Source organism: Pagrus major, chromosome 2, assembly GCF_040436345.1.
Source record: "Pagrus major chromosome 2, Pma_NU_1.0".
Taxonomy (NCBI): domain Eukaryota; kingdom Metazoa; phylum Chordata; class Actinopteri; order Spariformes; family Sparidae; genus Pagrus; species Pagrus major.
The window spans coordinates 34,483,680-34,511,154 of NC_133216.1; the positions used below are offsets into that span (position 1 = coordinate 34,483,680).

Consider the following 27,475-nt stretch of genomic DNA (forward strand, 5'->3'; position numbering starts at 1 on the left):
TTGTGCAGTGTATAAAATTACCCAGCTTAAGAATAGCAGCCTATATAGATGGCAAAGGTGATGTAACCCGGTGAAGTGAATGGTTGAGTCAATCAGCTTCTGTGTCTTGATGTGGGTACCACGTCTTTCAGGTGACTCTCCAGGAATTCCTCAAATGATCTAAATCTGAATTTTTTGTTTTGAAAAGTGTCAATATTGCCACACAGTACTTTTGTTCTGGAGAATCTATGGCTTATATCAACTTCATCAGATATTATCAGATAATATTTTCATACAGGCAGCTTTGGCCAGGCAGCAAGAGCAGGCCATCCATTAATCAAACGATCTGTTGTTCGATCCCTGGCGCCTGCAGTCTACATGTGGAAGTGTTCTTATGACCCAAAATTGTTCTGTTTTCTCATCTGTTTGCGATTGTGCATTTAAATTGTTCCTAATGAGCGGGCAGCACCTTGCATCTGATGCAGAACTCATATTGAAATCAACTGTATTTCACATATCATGAGTGACATTTTAATGACCGCTGTAAAACTGTAAACAAAATAACAGAAATTCCTATTTCGTGAGTCAGGTGCGTAGGAGAGGGAGGAGAAGACCAAAAGTTACAAGCAAACTGCTGCACACTGTCTAACTTGTAAAAATTAATTTATTGGCAACTTTCTAAGTGCTATATTATAGGCAACTGGACGTTTCTTGAAGACGTTTCAGCTCTCATCCAAGTGACTTCTTCAGTTCTGACTAACTGGAGGGGAGTTCCAGGCTTTTAAACTACACATAGCAGTGTCATAGGCCACCTCCTCTGTTCAATGACGGTCGTTCCAGTTTGACATAGATGGATTCCTTACTCCTCTTTCAAACCATCTGTCTTCTCTGGCCACGATGTTTACATTGTTGTCCTCAAAGGACATTGTTGTCCTCACTTAGAATTACCATGACCTGGATGACTTAGAAACTTCACCAACATGTTTGCGTATCGTCACCTTCTTAAAATAATGGCATATGTCATATTTTCAAAAACAGAAAAAACTGAACCAAATATGTAGTACATGCACATCGTCACCCTCTTAAAATAATGGCCTAAGTCATATTTTCAAGTTTCCGAAAAACAGAAAAATCTGAACCAAATATATATATATATATATATATATATATATATATATATATATATATATATATATATATATATATATATATATATATATATATATATATGAGTATATGATATTTATTAATCATTTCACACAAAAAGGTTATGACAATAGATGACTATTTACATAGTCCCTTGGGGTAAAGATATGTCTTGAAAACCTGGAACTAAAATTGCCTAAGTCACTCTGTCTTGTGACTTGGGCAAAATAAAACGGCCTTTGACATAGGCCATTATACTACAGGGGTAGGATCACATGATCTGTTCAACTGAGGATGTAGGTGATTTTACCAGAGGTGGCCAGCATCATGAAGAGCTGACTTAGGCAAAAAAAGTTATTTTTGTCAAAAAGGCCATTACTTTAGGAAGGTGACGATATTTGTGTTGCCTGCCCTGTTTAAAGCCACTATATGCAGGCTATTCTCAACACATTGGCATCACATTGGCATCATATGCATGAATTCTAATTAATGTGAAAATGATTTCTTTGTGAAAACCTTACAACCACTTAAAATACAGATATTGAGTCATTATATATATATTGACACTGTTGAATGATTTTAACAGTTTGTTTGTCTGCATTCTGTAGTCACAAACTCAATGAAAAAGTTAATTATTGCCATTCGCTAGGTGTGGCATGATTTAAACTTATCTCTTTCTTTTTTTTAATTTTACAAAAGTACTTCTGTCACTTCGTGTTGAAGAAGTAGTTTGTAGTGCGACACCATGAACGCCTTCAAGCCAGCAGTCTACATGTATAGCATTAAAGAGCAATTACCACAGCCACCAATAACTCTTTCAACAGTGACAAAACTACAGAATCTGTCCGTTGCCCACTCCTCATACAGAGAAGAAAGGAGAAAGGAGCCCACTCACCATGTTATTGACATTTTTGAGGATGGTGGTGAGGCCACTGATGACGAGGGAGAACTTGTACTTGGAGATGTTGATCAGACATTCCTTGTTGTGCTCTGTGCTGACTTTGGTGTGAGTGTTCTGGTGTCCAACTTTGATGGGAAGCTGAAAGAAAAAACAAGATAGGATGAGGAGGAGGATGATGATTAATGTAATACCATGAGCTGAACAGTGTATTGACTGCATCATCATCATTATTACAGACTTTTACACTGTGCTTGTGAAAACTGTTTGCTTTGTTTATATTACGCTGCAATCATCACATAGTGCAGCATCCAAATAAAATCTTACTGAACATGTCCTCAAAATATTTGATATGCTCGTGTTTTGTTTTGAGTTGGCGGCTTAGCCTTAAATGGGACATATTATAAAAAACTCACTTTTTCGGTGCTTGTGCACATACATTTGAGTATCTGGATTTCCTACCACCCGACAAACCGATTAATAAGGCATCAGTCAGTTTTTTGTGGGCTTGTTCAGTCAGAAAACATGGGCTTCAAGAAGCCATTCAGATTTTGTCCTCTTTCTGAAATGAGTTCTGACTAATTGCAAAGCCCCTTGGAGGGAGTATGTACGAAACAGAAATAGTAGTTACGTGAAATTAACTCCAGCTCTGAGAACGTATGTAGCCCTCTAACTATAGGTCCAGCTGACCTTGATTGTATTGCTGAGTTTCAAAGGAAGACGAGCAATGCTTGCACTGGGGGGTATTATAGGGCATGGCTGCTACTGGGTTTGAGCAGTATCAAATTTTTAATACCGTTCTTCCCAAATTTTCTGCTGTATACTTTACCACCGGTTGATTACAAGTCACATTGTAGGGCTTTGAGGGAGAAGCCAAATGCTACAATACTGTTTTTCTGCAATGCTGCAGTGCACTTCAACTATAATTTTTCATCTTATGTCACATTAACATTTTTTACATGTGTTTATTTTAAGGTCTAATTTTATGTGAAGCACTTACTACATTTATTTGTTGTAAAGTATTTTTGAGCTGCATTTCTTGTATGATAAGTGCAATACAAAGATTATTTTTATATGATTATGCCACTCAAATAATAATAAGTTAACAATAAATAACAAAAATGGCAGTAACAAAAAATGGGCATAAAACTGTATCTTACAGACAGCTACATTCGGCTATTCTTCAAGCTTATTCTAGGTTTTTTACCAGAATACCAAGCAAAGGTTTTTCAGGGTTAAGCAGGAGATGTAACAGACTTAAAACTTAGCCTGGATTACTGAACATCCGTTTCGAAGGTGTGCTTGTGACAAATGCATAGAAACTTTCGGGCAACCCTTGACATCGGCGGAAAGCAGATGGAATTTGAATCTTCGTTTCTATTAATCATAGATGTTTCTTATACCATTTTTATACCCCTCCCGATAGTGATTGCGATACCTGGGCCAAGGGTATTGGGCGATACCGAGTACTGATCCGATACCAGTGCGTGTTAAAAAAAAAAAAAGATGATCTTTTTTTTCTTTTAACAGCTGCATATACTACTTACCCTGTATGGATGTGATATATGATTGCGATCATTGTTGTATGGCCTGGCTCAGGTAAATCCTTGCAGAGAATGATTGCCAAACAATATTCTTTTATCATCTATTTTGACAGTCAGTCATAACCAAAAATGGACAAATAAAGAAATCTAGGAATAAATATTTTTAATTTTTAAAAAAAAAAATTTAAATTCCTTTAAAAACTGTTAAAGTGAAGCCACTTTTTCAATAGAACAGTTTATCACAGTAGTGCAACAGCAACTTAAATAAATCTAGGAATAAATAATTCCCTTAAAACATACTCAAGGAACTGTCAGTAGTAAAGCTTATTGCCTGCACGTCCTTCAGCCTACATGAAATGTGTTCCCTCACTGTCTCATAAAGGTTGGGGAGAGCAGTTTTATCGTGCTCTTTCACATGATGCATCTTCATATGCTTTATGAGGTTGCTGGTGTTGATATCGGCAATACTCGTGCCAACCCTCGAAATTACAGCCTTGCATACTGAACATGTCGCCATTTTACTGATGGGGTTATCCAGAGTAAAATATTGCCAAATAGCTGACAAGTTGCTAGCTCCATCTGACTCGTGAAATCAACGTCTTTGCCACTACTCTAAAAGCAGTAGTTGCCAAAGGCAGCACAGCGCAACTTCCTGTGTTGGCTTTTAGAGCATCGAAGAAGAATTTGATTTCCGGTTTGTAAAGTTAAGTAGCACTAACGGAGCTAACTGGGAAGTAGCAGGGTCCTGTTTCTAAATTACGTGGTATCGGATCGGTGCATAGACTCACATACTCGCCATTACCCGTACCTGCCTTTTCAGCACTATCGGCAGCATTTCTGATACTGGTATCAGAATCGGAACAACTCTACTATTAATCACAGGCTCGTGACAATAGCCAGTCATCTCCGATTCTGCCTTCTCCTCTATGGTGCCTGGACAATCTTATTCTCCTTTCTTAGGAGAGACTGTCACATGACACAACAGTATGAGTGCTTGTTAAAAGTTAGTCTGTTTTGACAGGTTCTATATTTGACACACTACATTATTTACAAAAAGCTCTGTCATAACTACTATTTTTCTGATCTGCTTTCACTTTCACATACGTTTACATGAAAGTTCTGCCGGCAGCTTAAAGGGCACATTCCCTTCCTTACCTCAGAGGCTTTTCACGTTGTCTTGTTTTGTACGATGTGTACATTGATGCTCAGGACGAAGACGTGCTATAACTGTAACGTTTATTTAGCTCATTAGCAACATACAGGTGACTGTCGTGTTAGAAGGCGAACTTCCACTGAGGCTGCACTGACATGCCTGAACCAATCACCATCAAGCATTCATAACCATCCAATAGAATGTCTTCTTACTTTGTTGTAGCTCTAACAATATTATTAAACAGTCTTACAAACATATTCTATGTGAATATTACACACGTGAAATGCCTCCACAAAGAGTTGAGTTTAATGTACAGTAGTGAATGAGAACAGTATTTGTGTTGAAATTAAAGGTTTCTCAGTAGTGATGAGTATGACAAGACTGACACAATTAGTGCTGTGGATAAATCTATCATAAGCTATTATCACTTATTTGTTTTTGTTGGCCATGGCATAGCCAAACTGTTATTTGAGAATTTAGTTTATATGAATACTTAGTTAATCAAGATCAGAGATGATCTAATGATGATTACAATCAGGTAATGCCAGTGCCACCCGATTTAATCATCAAGACAGGATGAAAAAGTGCCAGTAAATACTGCAGTGTGGCTAGTCACATTTTAGACTCCCTTGTAACAATGTAAGGTCAATCTTTTAATATTCTTCAGATTGCTGCCTCTGACGAACATCACTCTCTACTTGGCCTACATGCTGAGCCATACATCATCTAGAATTGGGAAAATTTCTCGCTGAGAAGATGTGTCACAATACCAACATGGTAAGATTCTGCATCGATGCAAAGGCGGAGCATAATCAAGAGACTGCAGCCTGTGTTGATCTTTGAATTTTCCGGCCTCTGCTGGACAAAAATTTGTAAGGCTACCTTGCAACTTTGCTCTAATGCTTTGAATTGAGGGCGGACATAGCGCTAACATTACTGTTTGGGAGATTTGTCTGAGGAAGGCAGCAAGTGATAAAAAAGCGCACCCTATATTTTGAAAGTGGACATCTCATGACACATGTTGGGTTTTATGAACATGATGGGAAGCGCGAGCTGGATGAGACACATACTGTGTATAACTTCTGGCTGACAAGTACCAACCACAGTAGCTGTTTTCTCATGAAGCTAACATCTGCTGATATAAGGAAGAAAACAAAGAAACCAGAAAAAAAAAAACGGCGAGACCAGCTGTTCAGTCATTAACTGAGGGGGCGCGGCAACTTTGCTCTCATGTTGGTAATGTTTGCGGCATTCCATAAGTGGTCTGTCTTAGAGCTGCCATGTGAAAACTGCATCTTTGTAGATCACAGCACACATGTAACGAACTGCCGACAGATTTATGTTTTGTTTTTGAACTATTTTTATACTGAGGTGGGTCAGATACTATGTTATACGTTATATGTTATACATATTATATACATGTAGTCTAATTTATAAAAAGGCAAATTTATAAAACCTTTATAAAACCTTTATAAAATTGATTCCGTTCATTGAGATGCATCAAGATTAGGGATCGACCGATATGGGTTTTTTAGGGCCGATGCCGATACCAATTTTTTTCCATCACCCTTAGCCGATGACCAATTATTGACTGCCGATTTTCTTGGGCCGATTTTTGGGGCCGATACTGCTTTTGCTCCCTCAATTTACATTAAAAAAATGACACAATGATAACAGGTCTCAAGTTTAAACAAACATTTATTGAACAGTAAAATTTAAGCTTAAGCTGTAGCATAAATAAAACAACAACTACTGTACACAGTAGGATTCAACAGCTTTGTCCAACTTTACACCACACATACTTTCAAATGAAAAAAAGTGTTTGGTGCTTTTAATTATTCAAGTAAAGTGAAGTGGGCTCACTAAACTGTTGCCACACCGGGTTCCATCTGTATGAAGAATAAATAAAAACACAGATTAGTATCAATCAGTATCATTATGTTTGGCATCATCTTACATTCATATCACCCATATCATCACCCTTTCATCAATATCTACAACACAGCCTTGATGATGCATTGCTTGCTGATAAGACAGGTATAATTAATTTTTTCTGCACAAAATAAAGTGATCATGTCTTAGGCTACTATGCTGTCAGGTTTGGCAACACCAGAACATAAATCAGCAGGAAAATAAGTGTGATGTCAGAAGCACATTAAGCAACAAATTGTTCAAGTTTAAGTTTTAAACGGCATTATCAACTTTAAAAGGAATAAATATTCAACCATGTACAAAACATTTCTCTCATAGTTTCAGTTAAATCTCTCATCGATGTGATGGCTGCTCCTCCCCAGTGAGACGCGCACCCCCCCCCACACACACACAAAAACACAAACACACAAACACACACACAGCTGACGCTGACTGAAAAACTCCACCACCGCTGGATTGATAACGGCAGCAAACGGCTCTAAACATGTTTTCACGAAACACTGACACAAATTAGTACTACATATAACACATTTCTCTCATCATTAAAGTTCTTCTAGTACACGCTAAAGACCTCTGATAGCCCCGCAAAGGCTGCTTCACTCTGCTCTGCTAAGGGAGAGAGAGCGCGCGCGCACACACACACACACAACACGCATCTCAGCCTGGCGTTCGCTGATTTAAACTCCTACAAAAACCATGGAACTGTTTAACAGTTAGAGGCTAATTGAAAGTTTAAAACTTACCGTTGTTCTGAAGCAGCCTTTCACCACTCTTCCAGTGGGGGAGGGGTAACGCGTCTGCATGTGCTGCAGGGTCTTCCAGAAACACAGAGCTGCCCGTGGATGCCTGTCTGTAAATCATGCCGCGGAAAAAAACCTCGGCGAACCCACGCACGAATCGGCTGATACGCGTAAAAAACGCAAATATCGGCCCGATATATCGGCCGGCCGATGTATCGGTCGATCCTTAATCAAGATGCATTGAGAATCGTTTCAAATTGTTGACAGGTCAATTATAATCCAAGTGAATTGCGAATCAGCGAAGATTCACAGCTCTTTTAACCACAGGATACTAGTGGTCCATCTGCATTAAAGGATAAGATAACCAAAAATGATAAAATTCAGTCATGATCTGCTCACCCTCATGTTGATGGAAAGTTGGGTTAAGTTAATTAATTATAAAGTTAATAAATGATTTGATTTGAAAAGATGTTTGTTACACCCGCCCCGTGCACCCAAAATCTTCACTGCAGCTGCTAAGCTAAAAGCATGCATCCTGTCTGAAGTGGGTGCACGGGGTGGATTTGCTCTCAAGGGGAGAACCACTTTATGCAGAGTGGAAGTTGCACCCGGAGGTGATAAAAATAATCTGGGAGAATTATGGTCAGGTGGAGATAGACCTCTTTGCGTCTCGGGAGAACGCTCAGTGTTCCAGGTTTTTCTCTCTCCACGATCACAGAGCTCCTCTGGGAGTGGACGCGTTGGCACACAAGTGGCCGCGGGTTCTACTACATGCATTTCCTCCAATCGCGTTGATAGCTCCAACTCTGGCAAGAGTCCAAGGGGAGGGCCGATCACATATCTTGATAGCTCCGCGGTGGACAGGAAAACACTGGTTGGTGGACATAGTACAGCTCCTGTGCGGTCAGCCAGCTCCTCTACCACTCCGCACAGATCTGCTGACACAGGTGCATGGGGAAGTATTCCACCCTCACCCAGAGAGACTAGCTCTTTGGGTTTGGCCCCTGAGAGGTCCAATCTGACAGCTGTAGGGCTTCCTCAGAATGTAATTGATGACAATTGTGCTAGAGCCACAAGCACTAGGTCTCTATATGACTTCAAGTGGCGGGTGTTTGAGGATTGGTGCAGACCTGTTAATATCATTCCTTTTCAGTGCTCTGTATTGACAGTCTTGTCATCTTTGCAGTTTACTAGAAAAGGGCAGAGCGTTTTCTACCATAAAGGTTATTTGGCAGCTATTGCAGCTTGCCATGTGGGTTTTGATGGTCACACAGTGGGACAACAACCGCTGGTGTGTCGGTTATGAAGAGGGCACGGAGGAAGTTACCCTCAGTAAGGTCAATGACACCGTCATGGGATCTGCCAACAGTCCTGAAGGCTATCTCACAGGCACCCTTTGAACCCCTGGAACAGGTGGATATGAAAATGGTGTCCTTAAAGACGGCATTACTGATGGCCCTGACCTCTGCTAAGAGGTAGGGGAAAATGCACGCTTTGTCTGTGAATAATGCTTGCATGAAAATTGCACCTGATGGTTTGAGTGTGCGACTCCGTCCTAACCTAGCTTTTATTCCTAAATTGGTGGGTCCCTGCATACCTATAGAGCTGAAAGCTTTCAACCCTTCGCCATTAACTACACGGCTACACACCTTGTGTCCGGTCAGCGCTCTGTGGATTTATGTGGACAGGACAGCAAACTTCAGAAGATCTGATAAGATGTTTGTGTCCTGGGCTAAAACTCATAAGGGAAGACCAGTCTCAAAACAAAGGCTGTCCCAATGAATAGTGGGGGCCATTGCAATTGCTTACACTAGTGAAAGCTCACAACCTCCAGCATGTCTGCGTGCACACTCTACTAGAGGATTGGCATCATCCTGGGCTCTTTTCAGGGGAGTCTTAATTCAGGATATTTGTGCGGCAGCCAGCTGGTCTTCACCTCTGACTTTTGCTCGGTTCTACAGCCTGGATGTTACAGCACCGTCCTTAGCTCACGCAGTGCTGAGTGTAATGGGCTCCTAAGCAGTCAGTCAGTATATCCCATAGCGAGACACGAAATGAATGCTATGACAGAGAACTTTAGGTTATTTGCATAACCCCGGTTCTCTAAGTAGCATGAGGGAGTGTCTCACGAGACCACCCTCCTTGCTGGTGTGAAGTGAGGAAGAGGTGGGCTAAAAAAAATTGAATGATGAATGACAGCATGTCGACCCTTTATATAGGGAAGGCATGGTGGCCCTACGACATTTACATCACCAGGCCCAGCCTATGAGCTGGTGTAATGTAATACGCAAGGGCGTTACCCATAGTGAAACGAATGCTATGAAAGAGAACCCAATTTGATTTGAAAAGAAGGTATCAGAATCAGAATCAGAATACTTTATTAATCCCCGGGGGGAAATAGTTTTTGTTCCAGATGCTCCGTGCAAAGTAGAAATAGAAATATAGCATGAATGGAAACAAGAGATAAGGATATAAATAAAACAGTAAAGTAGACAATAAAATAAAGTAATAAAATAGACAATCTCAAGTGTTCAATGACCACTGCAAGTATTTACAAATATACAGTGCAATATATATATGTATGGGAAATATATATATATATATATATGTATATATATATATATATATATATATATATACATATACATAGATACACATATATATACATCTATAAATATATATAGCCATTTGAGTCCGACCATCAGAGAGAGGAGTTGTAAAGTTTAATGGCCACAGGTAGGAATGACTTCCTGTGGCGCTCAGTGATGCATTTGGGAGCAATTAGTCTCTCGCTGAAGGTGCTCCTCTGTTTGACCAGAGCGTTGTGGAGAGGGTGAGAGCCATACTGCAGTGTCGCCCGCAACTTTGACAGCATCCTCCTGTCTGACACTGTCAAATAGTCCAGCTCCACCCCCACAACGTCACTTGCCTTCCTGATCAGCTTGTTGAGTCTGTTGGCATCTGCTACTCTCAGTCTGCTGCCCCAGCACACAACAGTAAACAGAATAGCACTGGCCACCACAGACTCATACAACATCCTTAGCATAGTCTGGCAGATGTTAAAGGAGCGGAGCCTCCTCAGAAAATAGAGGCGGCTCTGTCCCTTCTTGTAAAGGACTTCAGTGTTAGTCCAGTCCAGTTTATTGTCGATGAACACCCCCAGACATTTGCAGTGTTCAACGATGTCTACGTTATGCCCCAGGATGGAAACTGGGGTCACTGGTGTCCTGGTTCTCCTCAGATCCACCACCAGCTCTTTGGTCTTTGTTGTGTTGAGCTGCAGGTGGTTCAGCTCACACCATGTGACGAAGTTGTCAACCACAGCTCTGTATTCAGCCTCCTCACCCTTGCTGATACATCCAACGACAGCAGAGTCATCAGAAAACTTCTGAAGATGGCAAGACTCTGTCTGGTAGCTGAAGTCCGTGGTGTAAAGGGTGAAGAGGAAAGGAGAGAGGACAGTCCCTTGTGGGGCCCCGGTGTTGCTGACCACTGCATCTGACACACAGTGCCACAAGCGCACGTACTGTGGTCGGCCAGTGAGGTAATCCACAATCCAGGACACAAGGGGGGGATCCACCAGCATCGCCATCAGCTTGTCACCCAGTGGAGCAGGCCTGATGGTATTGAAAGCACTGGAGAAGTCAAAGAACGTGATCCTCACAGTGCACTGAGAACCTGTGGGCTGACACCGTCAGGGCCTGCAGCCTTACCGGCGGGGAGTTTGCTCAGCTGTCTCCTAACATGAAGCGGTGTAAACAGTGCAGGTTGAGGAGGGGGAGGGTTGGAGTCTATAGTGAGAGGAGGGCAGGTAGCATGGGAGCTAGAGGAGGTGTGAGGAGTGGGGGATGGGTGTGAGGGGCTCTTAAAGTTGGATGGGGTGCTATCGGGAGGAGGAGGGGGGGTCAGAAGCGGTGGTGGCTGGAGACAGTCAACAGGAGAGCCAGAAGGGGCTGGGGCTGCAGTATCAAACCTATTGAAGAACAGATTTAACTCATTGGCCCTAGCCACACTACCATCAGCTCCAATGCTAGTTGGTCTGAAACCAGTGATGGTCCTCATACCACTCCAGACCTCCCTTATGTTATTCTGCTGGAGTTTCCTCTCCAGCTTCCTTCTGTAGCTGCCCTTAGCCTCTTTGATCTTGGCATTCAGGTCCCTCTGAATGTCCCTCAGCTCCTCCCTGTTGCCACCTCTGAAAGCCCACTTCTTCTGGTTGATTATGGTTTTGAAGTCTTTTGTTACCCAAGGCTTGTTGTTTGGGTAACAACGCACAGTCCTTGCTGGGACAATGCCGTCCACACAGAGATTGATGTAGTCCGTAATGCACTCAGTAAGCCCATCAATGTCCTCTCCATGTGGCTCACAGAGTACATTCCAGTCAGTCACCTCAAAACAGCCCTGCAGTGCCTCATAGCAGTCGTCTGACCATGTCTTCTGTCACATGACTTCCTGTGTGTTGGTATACATGTAATACGTGTGTAGCGTTAGCTGCTGGCATGAGAGACCAGACCTGAGAATACCAACACGTTATCTGCAGTAAAGCAATCACTACTTTGTCTTGGAGCCGGAGACAGGGGTTACCTGCTACATGTCTGCTGTGCTACTATCAGTTATATGCAGGGATGGACACAGAAAAGTTGCTTCACAAATATGTATAGCTCGTTGCCATGGTCATGCGATGCCGTCCTCACGTCTTCCGCCCGGCAGGAAGAGGTGGGCAGCGCACGCAGTAGCTCATTAGCATTAAAGGGAAAGGCACTCAAACCGGCCGCTTAGAGCAGGGCTGTGAAACTGGTGTGTAAACAACCCTGCTGTGCTCAATCCTTCATTTTTTTCGACCAAAGCATGTTACTATCATTCCATTTAGACATCAAGGAACCATGTCAACAAGCAGAAATGAGCATACTATGTCACCTTTAATGCAGATGGACCAGTATTATCCTATGGTTAAAAGAGCTGTGAATCTTCGCTGATTCGCAATTCACTTAATAATTCACCTAATTATAATTGACCTGTCAACAATTTGAAACGATTCTCAATGCATCTTGATGCATCTCAATGTACGGAATCAATTTTATAAATTTTATAAAGGTTTTATAAATTTGCCTTTTTATAAATCAGACTACAAATGTATATAATATGTATAACATATAACGTACAACACAGTATCTGACCCACCTCAGTATATGAATAGTTCAAAAACAAAACATAAATCTGTCGGCAGTTCATTACATGTGTGCTGTCATCTACAAAGATGCAGTTTTCACATGGCAGCTCTAAGACAGACCACTTATGGAATGCCGCAAACATCACCAACATGACAGCAAAGTTGACAGCGCCTCCTAAGTTATTGACTGAACAGCTGGGCTCTCCGCACCCATAGTGAGACACTTACTCATGCTACTTAGTAGGGGTGGGAGAAAAAAATCGATTCACATAAGTATCACGATTTTTTGTTTTACGATTTTTAAATCAATTTTTTTGTTCAAAAATCTGCTTTTTTTTCAAATTTAAATGCTTCATTTTAGTCTATGAGCATTTTAATACTGGACAGCAACCAGCCAATTTGGCTGTCCTTTTTGTGGCTAGGTCCGCGAATTTAGACAGAGCGCGGTATAATGGGGGTCTGTTTTGGTCTGCCAATATGACGCCCAGGAGGGTACACTTTTTGCTGCCTCCATTGCTATGTAAATCCAAGTCGTGGATGTCCCGGCAATTGCGTGACATGGGCGGAGGTGTCGATGACGTGCACTGTTTTTGCGAGCCACAGCCGGGAGTTTTAAAAGCAGGAACCAGCTGATCACAGCAGTCAGTTCATCACTTCATCCGGGGACGTCAAGATGAGCAACTGGAAAGCCGCTGAGATCCGGGAGATACTAACCATCACAGCCGAGAGAATTGTCAATAACCAGATCACTTGTCACTGTTCACGGCCAACTTCATGCTTCACGTCAAGTCACATGTTTACGCCTACCCCATTGGCGGCTTATTTGAAAAGGAGGAATATTACAACTCCGTTTCACATAGACAAGACAGCAGATTGCAGCCTTTACCTGGCTGCAAATGTGGTGCATTTTCTAACTAAAAGGGACTTATGTTTATAAGGCGAGGTGGAAAGAAGTTACCGCTTTTCCCCAGCAGAGGGCGAAATGTTTTTATTCAACTATCTAGTAAAGTGACGTCATATCTGTTTGCGGAAAAACAAACAGAAAACGGAGAATGGCGGATAACTTGCAAAAATGCACAGAGATAAAACCTCCACCATCTCATTTTAAAGGTCCCATATTATACTGTTTTTCATCAATTTCACACAGCTGTCAGATGTCCAACAACACTGTATTCGAAATGTATTGCCCCAAACCCATCCGTGGTCCTGAATTTCAGCTGTCTGAAAGTCGCTCAAGTGAGCTCTACTGAGAGCAGGCTGTTTCTGTGCCTGCACCTTTAATGCTAATGAGCTCTTCTGTAGCTGGGACAGAATATAGGCACTTATGTTGATTTTTACAACCAACAACAGAGCAATTTGCGTGTCTAGCTCTGAGCGACGACATTGCGAAACACTGCTATCTTACCGCTGGACACACCGAAATTCACCTTGGGGATGAACGCCCCCCTCTCGGATATCTCCGGGGAGAGGGGGGAGTGTTTTCGCGCAGAGAAGGCCGGCCTATGCAAATCACTCCTTTCGTTATGTAATGAAAGGAGCTAAATCTGAACAGCCTGTAGGAGCCTGTTTTACCAGTGGGTGGGCTGCAGAGACGATGCAGGACTCGTTTGCTTTCCTCATTCTGGGAGTTGGTAGGCTCAGGGAGGACCAGTTTATATATGTAGAGACCAGAGAAAACGTGTTTTTCATAATATGGGACCTTTAAGTCAAAAGTGTGGACACATTTTGGATTTTTTGCTTTGAAGGGAAAAGCAGAGCTGGACACGTCGAAAGTTATTTGTAAACTCTGTAATGCACACGTCACGTACTGCAGAAACATGACAAACCTTACTGCCCACCTGGCAAGACACCATCCTGAGGTAAATGCTGAGCTAATAGCCAAACGATCCGCAGCAGCAAGCCAGAAGACACTCAAGCAGCATTGTACAAACTACCCAGCAGTTCTGAAAAAGCAAAACGCATAACCAAATCAATCGCTGACTTTATTTGCAAAGACCTGTGGCCTTATAGTGTTGTGGAGAATACGGGATTCAGGGACATGCTACACACCAGTGACGTGCGGTCAGGAGAGGCAGGGGAGGCAGAGCCTCACCTGCCATCATGGAAAAAATAAAATATATAATAAACAAATACATTAAATGGTTATATTTATCAAATGGTTTGAACTATTAACTAATTTTCCATTTAACTAAAACAATTTGGATTGTTTTTTATTAAAAATCGCTGAATTTTCGCATTTCCGTTCAAATATGGGGAAGAGACGCACAGTGAGGCAGCAGCAAGCTGAGCCTCACCTTGGATTGCGCAATCCCTCACAAACTGTGCTCTGCCATGCAATGAGAGCGTGTCACTGTCTCTCTGTATGTCGCCAATCAAATGTTTCAAACACTTTTAATATATGCCCCCCCTGACTTCCCATAGTTTAGCTGATGTATATAATATATGTGTATAACCTGTTTCGTGTGCTCAGCGATCTTACAACGGCAGTGAAGAGGCACTGGGTGAGGCAGGCAGTTCTCTTGCCTCAAGGTAGGGGGCACTCTTGAGCCCACAAATTCTAAATGCTACTCCGCAGCTGCAGAGTAAGTGACAGCGAGCTAGCAACAATCTTAGAGGCCATGGTTACGAGCGAGTCCAGTGCAGTGATATTTTTTCCCCCTCTCGCCCCGCCTGGATTTACAATGGAGAATTTTATATCCAAGCTCAAACAATTTTCTAAACTGGACTTTCAATCGAAACAGGAGGTAATAAATAAAGGAAGACCAACACCAGAGCTGAAAAGTTTGCTTCAGACTAACGTTACGGGCCGCTGTGCATGTATATGTGTGTGTGTGTGAGTGTGTGTGCCGAATTAAGAAAATCAAATTAATGCAGAAATCACGTAATGGAACTGCTACTGCCAGCAAGTCTAATGCAACACTGACGACTGTTTTATAAAATAAAAATAAAAACAAATGCCCATAACAGCAGCAGTTGCCGTGGCAGGGCAGTGACTGCCTCAGACACCGGCAACTGGAGTAAAAGGCAGGAAGTGCCACTACTGGCTGCCGCTGCCACGAATTGAGCCAGCCTTGCTGTCAAATGGTGAATAATCTACTCTGTTGGGTTCATATATTTGTAAATCTGATTCTGATGGAGTCAGTGCCTCACCAGCCATGAACCTCACCGCACGTCACTGCTACACACGCTGGAGCCGAGGTTCGTGATACCTTCCAGGAAGTATTTCTCTGAAACAGCAGTGCCTCAAATCTACAAGGACATTAAGGAGAAAGTCAAAGAAAATCTCAGCAGAGCAGAACGTGTTGCTCTCACCTGCGACGCATGGATTTCACGGGCAACCCAGTCTTATATCACCATAACAGCTCCATGTCAAGTATTACGCGCACACACTCAACCTGGCCTCTCAGCGTGCCCTAAAGCTGCGTGTGACTGGATTTTTCCATAGAAGAGCCACAGCACTTCATGTTTTAGAGCAAAAACAGAAGTTGCTGGAGCTCCTCGCACACAAACTGATAACTGACGTATCAACCAGGTAGAACAGTGCGTATGATATGGTTGAGCATTTCCTCGAACAGCAGCCAGCAGTCACAGCTGCACTGCTTTCCCCCGATGTGAGAAAAAGAGAGAAAGAGATCAGCATCTTCACTGAGTCGGACATATCTAATGCGGAGGAGTTCATCCAGGCCCTGAAGCCAGTCAAGTTGGCTACATATGTTATGTCAGATGAGAACAACTTAACAGTCTCTGTCATAGCCCCACTCCATGCGCAACTCCTGCAAGCCACCCAGGAAACCCTCAGAGATCCTCCGTTTGTTAGAGACCTGAAAGAAGCCGTTCACCAAGACCTAAGAAAGAGGTACATGTCAGAGGTGCTGAAGGCCACACTTAATCTAGCTTCAGCGCTAGATCCAAGGTTTAAAGTGCTGCCATTCCTGCCAGAGGAAGAGAAACAAGAAACATTTGCAAGAATGGTCGCTGAAGCTGCAGCCACTGTGGAGCATTGTCAGGTAAATAAATAAACATATACATATTTCAATAAATAAAAGAGCATTAGAGACATGTTCTAGGAGTCTTTCATTCACAATGTAGTACTACAGGGTTTTGTGTGTGTTTACACTGAACGTTCTGGAGGTACATTTATTTTAAAATGTTTACATTATGATTATGAGTAATGTAATGTAATGTAATAGAACAATTTGCTAATATTGTGTCATGATGTGTTGCAATGTAATTATCAAATAAGTATAATGGTGTCAGACAGGACATAAAGACATTTACAGTGGTATGCAAAAGTTTGGGCACCCCTTAGGAAAATCACTGCATCAGTTTGTCACTTGCTGAGCTTTCGAAGCAGCAACTTCATTTTAACATATGTGACCCGTCATGAGAAAACCAGGAACAAGTCGGCCCAGCACAAGTCGGGAAAACAAAGAAAAATCGATTTTAAAAAAAAAATTGTGATTTTCGTTTTTTTGCAGAATATGTAAGTTGAAATCATGAAGAAGCCACTCCATGTTTCAAATAATAGTATCGGTGGTTTTAAAACCTTAAACTTTATATTTGAATTTGGGTAGTTTTAGAGTAAATCCTCGCTGCAGCTAGGACCTACTTGGGAGGAGGGGTGATCCCACAGTAAATTAGCATACTGGCTTTTCTTTGGCTGAAAAAAGAACAAAAGCATGTGAATAGCCAATCAGCTGCACGTTAAAAGGGTCTCACATGGCTACTTATGCAGCCGCTCTGCTTCATGTGTTCTCATCATTGAATGAAGATGGACCAAGAAAAACGCATTGCAGAAGAGCTAAATCGTGGCTGTTACAGTGCAAATCTTTTTCAATACTTCTTCAACAAGACAGATTCTTCTGGTTATGCTGATGCCGATTTCACTTCTGATTCTGAACCCGAACTAGAAGATGAAACTGAAGAAATCAACAGGTACTGGATCTACTTTAGCCAAAGATGAAGACGACGAAGAATCCCTCGGCCTCGCAGCGGAGGAGCTGGAGCGTAAGATATCAGAAGCTATATCTACTGTAACATTTGAAGGCGACAAAGACAGAGAAATGGAGAAGATCTGTAACTTTGACTGCAAATGCTACGGAAGAGGAAAGGAGAATTCTCTCCTTGGGACACAGTCATGTAGCCACAAACTTTCTCCAGAGCTTATGTACAACATACGGATGGATTCTTTAGCTGCCGAAAGAGAGTGGCAGGACATGAGAATAATTGGACACCTTGAGGCGAACAGACGTACAGTAGTTACTTTGGAGATGACTACATCCACCAAGAAGCCCCCGACGAAAAGAAAGCACCCCCGGACCTCTTATTTAATCGGAGGCATTGAAGTCTGCAGGAATACTTTTCAGTTTCTTATGGGGTGAGTTTTCATTAACATCCAATTTATCTACGTTACGTTATTGTTCATTCAAAGACACACACATGGATTACAAACAGGGTTTTTTTCATGCTAGGCGCCATCTTTTAATAATCCACTGTGAATTTTCATTAACGTCCAAGTTATCTACGTTATGTAGTGTTCATTCAAAGTCACATACAGGGATTACAAACTGTTTCATTTCTTCGTGCTAGACGCCATCTTTTAATAATCCACTGTGAGGGGCAAGTTTTCATTAACATCTAAGTTATCTACGTTATGTAATGTTCATTCAAAGTCACATACAGGGATTACAAACTGTTTTATTTTTTCATGCTACGCCATCTTTTGATAATCCACTGTGAGTCCAAGTTATCTAGGCTACTTAATTTCATATGGTTATACCATACATGTTAATAGCCAACTTAGTATTGTCGTTTTAAAATGCAAATGATATGCACATTGAAACTTGTTAGATCAGATGATCCTATTACAAGCTGTAATGTGAGCATCTGCTATTAATTTGAATAACACACCAACCTGATGATGTGCTTGAATAAAGTGTGAATAACACACCTTTGGTTCATGAATAACACGCCCATGGGTGAATAAGACACTTTGGGTGCACGAATAAAGTATTGACTATGATGCTAATGGTTCAGGTGAGTCAGGTGACAAGGTGCCTGTTTACATGACCCATAATCTGAAACAATGGTTTTCTTTTTGTCTTTTTCAGAATTGGCAAAGACACTCTGACTGACATAATCAAATACTTTGATGAGAATGGGGCAAGACCACGGTTAAGGAAGAAGAGCTCACAGCCACGGCCAGCCAGGTTCATCAGCCGTGAACAAATTGACAGAGCTGTGGAATTTATAAAAAACTATGCAGAAGACAATGCCATCATGCTGCCTGGCTGACATCCTGGGCATAGGGATTGGCATGTGAAGTTGCTGCCAACCCATGTGTCTAAGGCCTCAGTGTGGCGTCTCTACATGAAGTCTGCTAAGGAGCTTGGTATGTGTAAAAATTAATTTCTATATAAGAATCTAATGCTTCTAATGACTAGTAATATGAAGCACTATTAGCAATTAAAGTAAACTTAAACACAAGTATCTGTTTTTTCAGGTGAGCGTGCAGTTTGTAAATCAAGCTTCAAAGCACTGTGGAACCAGCTCCTCCCGCACATCAGAAGTTGCAGGCCACGTACAGATCTCTGCTGGCAGTGCCAACACAATAACGAGCAGCTGGTACAAAGTGCAAACCTCCGAGATGATAGAAAGTCTGAAGCGGTCAAGAAGCAACAAGATCATCTTGCCCTTGTGCAAAAAGAGAGGGCTGTGTACAACGAGATGACTGCTGCCTGCAGAAAGACGTGCTGACTCTCAGTTGTCTTTTGGACCCTCCCCACCAGCAAGCAAGAAGATCAGGATGCATTACAGTTTTGATTTTACACAGTAGGTACTATTTATCACACGTTATTTACCCTTAAGACAGAAAGTTGAGTCCCTACTTCCGAAAGCTCCCACAGATCAAGAGTTATCAGCACTTCAGGTATTTACTATATTGAAACTTCCCCATTGTGTACATATAAAAAATAATTTCATGGACATGATAGTGTTTAGAGAGAAAACAGTGAGCCATGTTTTAAATATCCTATTATGTGCTTATATTTTGTCACAGCTTTTATGCCAACAGACCAGGCGTGGTGCTTGCAAGAACTCACAGTGATGCAGAGCCTGTCGAATTTCAACTAGTGCGCAATCCAGGAGTTTTGCCCCCTATTGACAGTCTTCCTGTCCTGGCCCCACCTGGACTGAACATTGACAGGCAGAACTATCTTTTTGAAAAAATCAGGCCTTTCTGTGCTGACAAGGCGAAAGACATCACATGCCCAGCGCCAAGGGTCACAGGACAGAGGAGTACGCAGAAGAGGATGCGGGTGTGATATCACCAAATATTCGACTCTCCTTCACACTCTCCACAATGTGCTGGCTGATCAGCCACAGCTCATTCAGCAACAGACTGATCCATTCACACTGCACCACACAGTGACTTAAATTTGTTTTATTCTATTTTATATTAGAAATAAGTATCTACATTTGCTAATTCTAAAGAATACTGCCTTTCTTGTTTTTCTTTTTTTTTTTTTTTAACAACAGAATTTCCATTTCAATAAAGTAAATTCTGATTCTGATCAGTCCACTAAAGTGTTTATGGAAAATAACACTACATGAACATTACCTACATCATTTCTTTCTCTAAGAACCCCTCAGGGTCCCTAGACCTAGTTTCTTTCCTGCTGGTTAACAGTAGGGGGTTGGACTTAATGTAAATGAGATGTAAATGAGCAGCATTGTGTTACCTGGCTCCCCAGGTAGGTGAGAATTCAGAATCTTTCAGGCTTGATTTCTCACTACACTAGTTTCAGGAATGCCTACATTCAAATGGCCACATCTTCTTCAAATATTTCCAGATTTCCATGTGTTAGACATCGTTGGAAAGCTTAGAACCTACACTTTCAGAATCCGTCAATAACTCAAAATGCCCCTCGGGAGACTTGTTCCTGGTTTTTCCAAGGCTGGCCACATATACCTTATGGAAACAGAAACATCTCAGTAGTGAAATCATTTTTATTAGTCCAACAGAAACATTTTTATGTGCATTTAAACAAAAATAGGTATGTGCATAAATTTGGGCACCCCAAAGAAATAATTCCATTAATATTTAGTAGAGCCTCCTTTTGCTGCAATAACAGCTTGTAGACGCCTCCTATAGCCACAGACAAGTCCCTGAAGTCTGGCAGGTGGTATTTTGGCCCATTCCTCCGCGCAAAACACCTCTAGTTCAGTCAGGTTTCTTGGCTTCCGTGCGTAGACAGTCTGCTTCAAATCAGTCCATACATTTACAATGATGTTAAGGTCTGGGGACTGGGATGGCCATTCCAGAACATTGTACTTGTGCTTCTGCATGAATTCCTTGGTGGATTTTGAACAGTGCTTTGGATCATTGTCCTGCTGAAAAATCCAACCCTGGCGTAGCTTCAACTTTGTGACTGACTCTTGAACATTCTTGTCAAGAATCTGCTGATACTGAGAGGAATTCATGTGGCCCTAAACTTTAACAAGGTTTCCAGTACCTGTGCTAGCCACGCAGCCCCATAACATGATGGACCCTCCACCAAATTTCACAGTAGGCAATAAGTTCTTCTCATGGAATGCAGTGTGTTTTTTTCGCCATGTACACCTCCTCTTGTTCTGGCCAAATAACTCTATCTTAGTCTCATCTCACCACAGTATTTTTTTCCAAAATGCTTCTGGCTTGTCCAGATGTGCTTTTGCATACCTCATGCAACTCTTCTTGTGACGAACACTCAGGAAAGGCTTTTTGCGCATCATCCTTCCAATGAGCTTTTCCTGGTGCAAAGTATGCTGGATTGTGGAATGATGAACAACTACACCATCAGCAGCCAGATGTTCTTGTAGTTCTCTGGAGGTGGTCTGTGGCTTGTCTGTGACCATTCTAACCACCCTTTGCCTGTGCCTTTCCTGTATTTTTTTCGGCCTACCACATCTTTCTTTCACATGGACTGTTCTTGTGGCCTTCCAATTCTGCACATTTCTGACTGTGGAGACAGACAGTCCAAACCTTCCAGATAATTTCTTGTACCCTTCTCCTAATTCATGATAATGAATTATCTTAGTTTTTAGGTCAGTGGAGAGTTGTTTAGAGGCCCCCATGTTGCCACACTCTCAGAAAGAACCTAGGACAAGCACAGCCAGCAATTACCTATGTTAAACAGCCTTTTTCATGATTGGTTCCACCTGTCTTTGTAATTGAAGGTCTCATGAGCTAATCAAAGCAATTTTGTGCTGCAACCTGTCAGCTATAAATCCCTACAGGTCTTGAAATGAATGCGATTAAAAGGGTGCCCAAATTTATGCACATGCCTATTTTAGTTTAAATGCACATAAAAATGTTTCTGTTGCACCAGTAACAATGATTTCAATACTGAGATGTTTCTGTTTCCATAAGGTATAACATCTGTTAAAATGAAGTTGCTGCTTCAAAAGCTCAGCAAGTGACAAACTGATGCAGTGATTGTCCTAAGGGGTGCCCAAACTTTTGCATACCACTGTATATAGTGTACTAATTATTATTGTTGTACCACTGTGTTTTATTTGTTGTAGGAAGTGGTGAGGCAGGACCAGGAGGTACTTAGGGATTGTGCAGCTGCTGCAGAAAAGGGGCAGAATAAAGGAGGAGACAGAGATTCCCAGGGCCCCCCATCTGCAAAAAGAAGAGTGTCCTGTGCACTAGATGATTTACTTGGGGACACTTTTGGGGAAACCAGCAGGCAGGCAGCAGCACTACCAGAGAAGTCAGCCTTTGACAGTGCCGTGGAGGAGGTGAAAGAGTACAACAGGAGCTGCTCCTTTGCCACTGTCTGAAAGCCTGTTAGAGTGGTGGAAAGAACATCATCGTGAGTACCCTCTCCTGGCCAAACTAGCCAAGCGGTACTTATGTGTACCAGGGACAATCGTCTCTGCTGAACGTGTCTTCTCTACAGCCAGGGACATTGTCACCACTCAGAGGAGCAGCCTCACCACAGAGCATGTTGACCAGCTCTTGTTTTTGCACAAGAATCTTGACATTCCCAAGCACTAGCTTGATGAAGAGAATAATTAAATGTAATAGTTCCCAGAGTACTTGATTTTTGTTCAATGTATTGTACTTTTTTTTTTTTACTACTTTTGAAGTCCAGTGTTTTGTAAGCACACTTTTCAAATTAAATTTCATACGAAGTTAAAGGCTTACAATTGAGTTTTCAGGGGCTCTATTCATTTTGGCCTGACATTTGTTTTCTTATAGCACCGACTGAGCAGGAACAGCTAAATAAGCTAAATAAATACTTGAGAATTTTTTTTTTATATTGTACATTTGTTTGCCTCTTTTACATGCAGTCCAGGCTTTGAAAAGAGAGTTTAAGTTCACTTTATTATGAAGTATGTTAATTTAAAGGCTCCTATTTGTGTTGTGTGCAGATAAATGTAGCAGTTTACTTCAGAAAGTCTATATTTTTCATTCATTCTGTTAGAAAGGTTTCAGATGTGGAAAGTATAACCTTCAGAAAAGTATATATTTTTTCTATACTATTTAAGTGTGGCTTAAATTCACTACTATTCAACTATATCGTTTCATTTTCACTGGTTCACACTTCTCTCAAATTCTTACGTTTTGTCTGACAATAGTCAGCTGTACCAGACTTAGAAATAAGACTAAATTCCAAGTCCTGGACTAAATACAGCCCATGGTTCCATCATTAAGTCAGACTGTCACACTATCATATGCACATGATACACAACATAAAACAGGCCATGCCTCTGTTTGCAGTCTAGTGTAGCACAGCACAGTCAGTGAGCTCTTTGTTTCACACAGCTAGGCCTGGTCATTTCTCTAAAGGTCACACATACACTCAGTGTCCAGTTTATTAGGTACTCCTTGCTAAAAGTAATGCACTTAAATGTTTTGTAAGTGCACACCATTTAGATAAAAATTACTTTATACTCTTCTATAGTCTATATATTCTTCTCACTGTGATGTCTGTTACAAACACGCATACAAAGAAAGAGAGATTGGCACATTTTATAACCCAGAACTGAAGTATGAAACCAAAACATAATGAATAAAATAGCTAATTATCTGTCTGCTGAATCACAGGAGCCCATTCAGTTGACAATAAACATAATAAATCAACAGTGAATCCTCTCACAGTGCTGTCTTTGCAATGTTCAAAATGATGAATATTTTTTCACACAAATAATATTTTTCCCAGGATGGAGGGGTCATGCCCTTCTACCCCCAGGGGATTTACGCCTTTGTGATTTGACAAAAAAGCTATTATTTTATGCGTAATCCATATCAACCACTAAATGATCATTTACATCCACTGGGTGTGGCTAGCTAGCTGTCAATTATTCCTTTAGTATTCTCTTTTTTCTATGATTAACTTGCATCATCATCATCATTTTTTCAGTGATAAAATAACTTTATCACTGAAAAAAATGTTTTGACGATCTTTAATGAATCCTGTCTAAATAATCATTAATATCTCTGAGGGAATCTGTCAACTGTGGTTGACTGACAGCTGTGGTGTCATGGTGCCCTCCCGCACAGGGAAGGGCCAGCCACCAGGATGAAGAAAACAGTTTATCCATGTGGAATACCTACTGTCTAGGGTTGGGCTATATGGCCTAAAAATGTAATTTCCGATTTTTCCCCTCTTAAAAACAAACTACAAATGACAAAGAAATTATTCAAAGTATTGCTTTTATTGTAATGCGTATATTGTAAACAAAATGGCCCTGCCATTGTGAACAGTGCACCTTCAAACTCACTTGACATAATAAAAAAAAGTGCCTCCTCTTGTAAAAAAAAAAAAGTGTCCCTAACACTAAACTTTTTTCATGAAACGCTTTTGTAAACATAAATTTAACATGTCAGATTGCATGTTATTACAAAAACTGATCAATTTCCCCATTAGGATTGATAAAGTGCAAACATAACTTTCATTAAAAACATTAAGAGGCAGACACTTCGCAGAGCCCAGTAGTCATTGATAAAATGCACCATCAAACTCATGTACATGTACATCCCTCCCACCCCCAACAGCAGTGACAGAAATGCAGCACTTTGTGAACTGTATCAGGCCTTCAGTGAACAACAGACAGCCCACCCAGATGGATTCACCATCTTCGCTGGAGATTTAAATCATGCTGATCTTAGGACTGCCCTTCCAAAACTTCACCAGCATGTTGATTTCCCAACAAGAGGGGATAACATTTTGGACCTGGTTTTCACTACTCACAAAGGAGCATACAAGGCCTCCCCCCTCCCCCACATCGGACTCTCTGATCACATCACTGTTATGCTAATGCCAGCATACAGACCGAGAGTGAAAGTCTCCAGACCGGTTCGGAAGCAGGTATGGGTGTGGCCAGAGGGGGCCTCCTCTGCTCTTCAAGACTGCTTTGACACAACAGACTGGGAAATGTTTAAGCAGGCAGCCACATACAACAACCACACAGACATTGAGGAGTACACAGACACTGTTACTTCTTACATCAGTAAGTGCATCGATGATGTGACCCTCACAAAAACCATCATCACTCGGGCTAACCAGAAGCCATGGCTGACAGGGGATGTCCATCGGCTGCTGAGGGCCAGAAACAACGCCTTCAGAGCCGGGGATGAAACTGGCCTGAGAACTGCGAGAACCAACCAGTCCCGTGGCATCAGGGAAGCAAAACAGAAATACACACATAGGATAACCTGTCATTTTAAAGACAGCAGAGACACACGGAGCCTGTGGCAGGGCATTCAGACCATCACGGACTATAAACCCGTGCCACAGATCTGCGACAGCAACGTCTCTCTGCTCAACAACCTCAACAGTTTCTTTACACGGTTTGAAGCACAAAACAACACACGTCCACAGAAGACTCCACTCCCCCCCCACGATCAGGCTCTGTGCCTGTCTGCTGCCAGCGTGAAGAGGACACTCTCCACTATTAACACCCGCAAGGCAACAGGTCCAGACAACATCCCTGGTCATGTGCTGAGGGACTGCGCAGAGGAGCTTAAAGATGTCTTCACGGATGTCTTCAACACTTCTCTGAGACAGGCTGTTGTTCCATCTTGCTTCAAGGCCACCATCATCATACCTGTGCCAAAAAAACCTGCTCCATCCTGCTTCAATGACTATCGCCCTGTGGCACTGACCCCCATCATTATGAAGTGCTTTGAACTACTAGTCATGTCACACATCAAAATCCATCCTCCCCCCCACCCTGGACCCCTTCCAATTTGCATACCGAGCCATACGGTCCACAGAGGATGCAATCTGCTCTGCTCTCTACCCAGCCCTCACCCACCTGGACACAAAAGACTCATATGTGAGAATGCTGTTCATTGACTTCAGTTCAGCATTTAACACCATAATCCCACAACAACTCATCTGCAAACTTGACCAGCTGGGGCTCAACACCTCCCTCTGCAACTGGCTGCTGGACTTCCTCAGTGAGAGGCCACAAGCAGCACGAGTCGGCAACAACACCTCGAGCAGCATCACACTCAGCACAGGGGCCCCCCAGGGCTGTGTGCTCAGTCCCCTGCTCTTCACCCTGCTGACTCATGACTGCACACCAACCTGCAGCACAAATCACATGGTGAAGTTTGCAGATGACACAACTCTGGTGGGTCTCATCACCAAGGACGATGAGTCCCACTACAGGAAGGAGGTCGACCTTCTGACCACGTGGTGCAGAAACAACAACCTCCTGCTGAACGTTAGCAAGACCAAGGAGATTGCTGTTGACTACCGGAGAGGCCACACCCAACACCCACCACTGACTATCAATGGTGCCGTTGTGGAGAGAGTGAGCAGCACCAAATTCCTGGGGGTGCACATCAGTGAGGACCTCTCCTGGACCACCAACACTGCATCAATTACATGTTTCTCACTTGTGGTGCTGAGTCATGTGACGTGTAGTCATTGGCTGCGCACCTCAGAGGGTCAGATAGGTGTCACGTCAAGTGACAGACAGGTTATGTTTTTTTATTTTGCGAGATGAAACAGCCGTCAAAGCCCTCGGGTGAGCGATACCGAAAGAGAATTGTATTAGCTTGCTAGCTAGGTTGAAATAAAGCAACGCTGGCTTAGTACGCTAGACAATGACACTGATAGCTACTAAGAAGGATAAATGAATCACGAATCAAAGTAGAGGCCAACCCGTCCAGATGTGCCACCAGTGCAGGTTGTTCTCTGTGTTGTTTATTGTGAAATAGTAGTGCTGAACAAATGTTGAGAATGTTATGTTGAACAAACCACTTATGCAAATAAATGCTGCAAGCTGCAACAGTTGTTTGTCCTATTCTGTCTGCTGTAGTTTTTTTTTGTTTGTACAGTAATAAGTGAATCTACTCTATATCTGTCTAGCTGCACTCAAAAAATATTTCCAGACGCCCCTAACAGCTGCCGGAGAGGGGCCTTCTGATGCAACATCCACACCACTCTCTGAAGCATGTAAGTTTAGCCAATTGTTTGTGGTCTCTTACGCACTGCTATGTTGTTGTTGTTGTTGTTATTATAATCTTTATTGTTGTTGTTGTTGTTGTGACTGAATGGTACAAGTTTGTTAGCAATTACAGTAAATTTAGGTTTTAGGCAAATAAAATGAAGTTTATTTGTACAGTACCTACTTTATATCAAACCTTAATTAATTTATTAAATGAAGTAGAATGACACAAAAAACTTAACAGTATGGATGCACTCTATGTTTGAATAGAGCTACAAGTCAGGCGTCATGCAGCAGCAGCGCTACCACGTCAACACACCACCCACCTCTGAAAGTCAGCTTGAAGCAGGTGAGTTATGTAATTGCATGTTACAGCTGCAGTCACATTACTGAACAATACTATGGTTCATAATTTATGCTTCAGATGTGTTTATTGCCTGATGTGCTGTTATTTTTTTAAAT

At 42.1% G+C, this 27,475-nt stretch overlaps 1 protein-coding gene across 5 annotated transcripts in view; it reads right to left on the minus strand.

The window, feature by feature from the left end:
- The window catches only part of nf1a (neurofibromin 1a), a 212,578-nt gene that overhangs the window by 154,084 nt on the left and 31,019 nt on the right, over positions 1 to 27,475 (minus strand). For all 5 annotated transcript variants that reach the window (XM_073480933.1, XM_073480939.1, XM_073480948.1 and 2 more), the window contains exon 2: positions 2,021 to 2,164. In XM_073480933.1, coding sequence (XP_073337034.1) covers positions 2,021 to 2,164 — 144 coding nt within the window. The remainder of the gene's footprint in view (positions 1 to 2,020; positions 2,165 to 27,475) is intronic.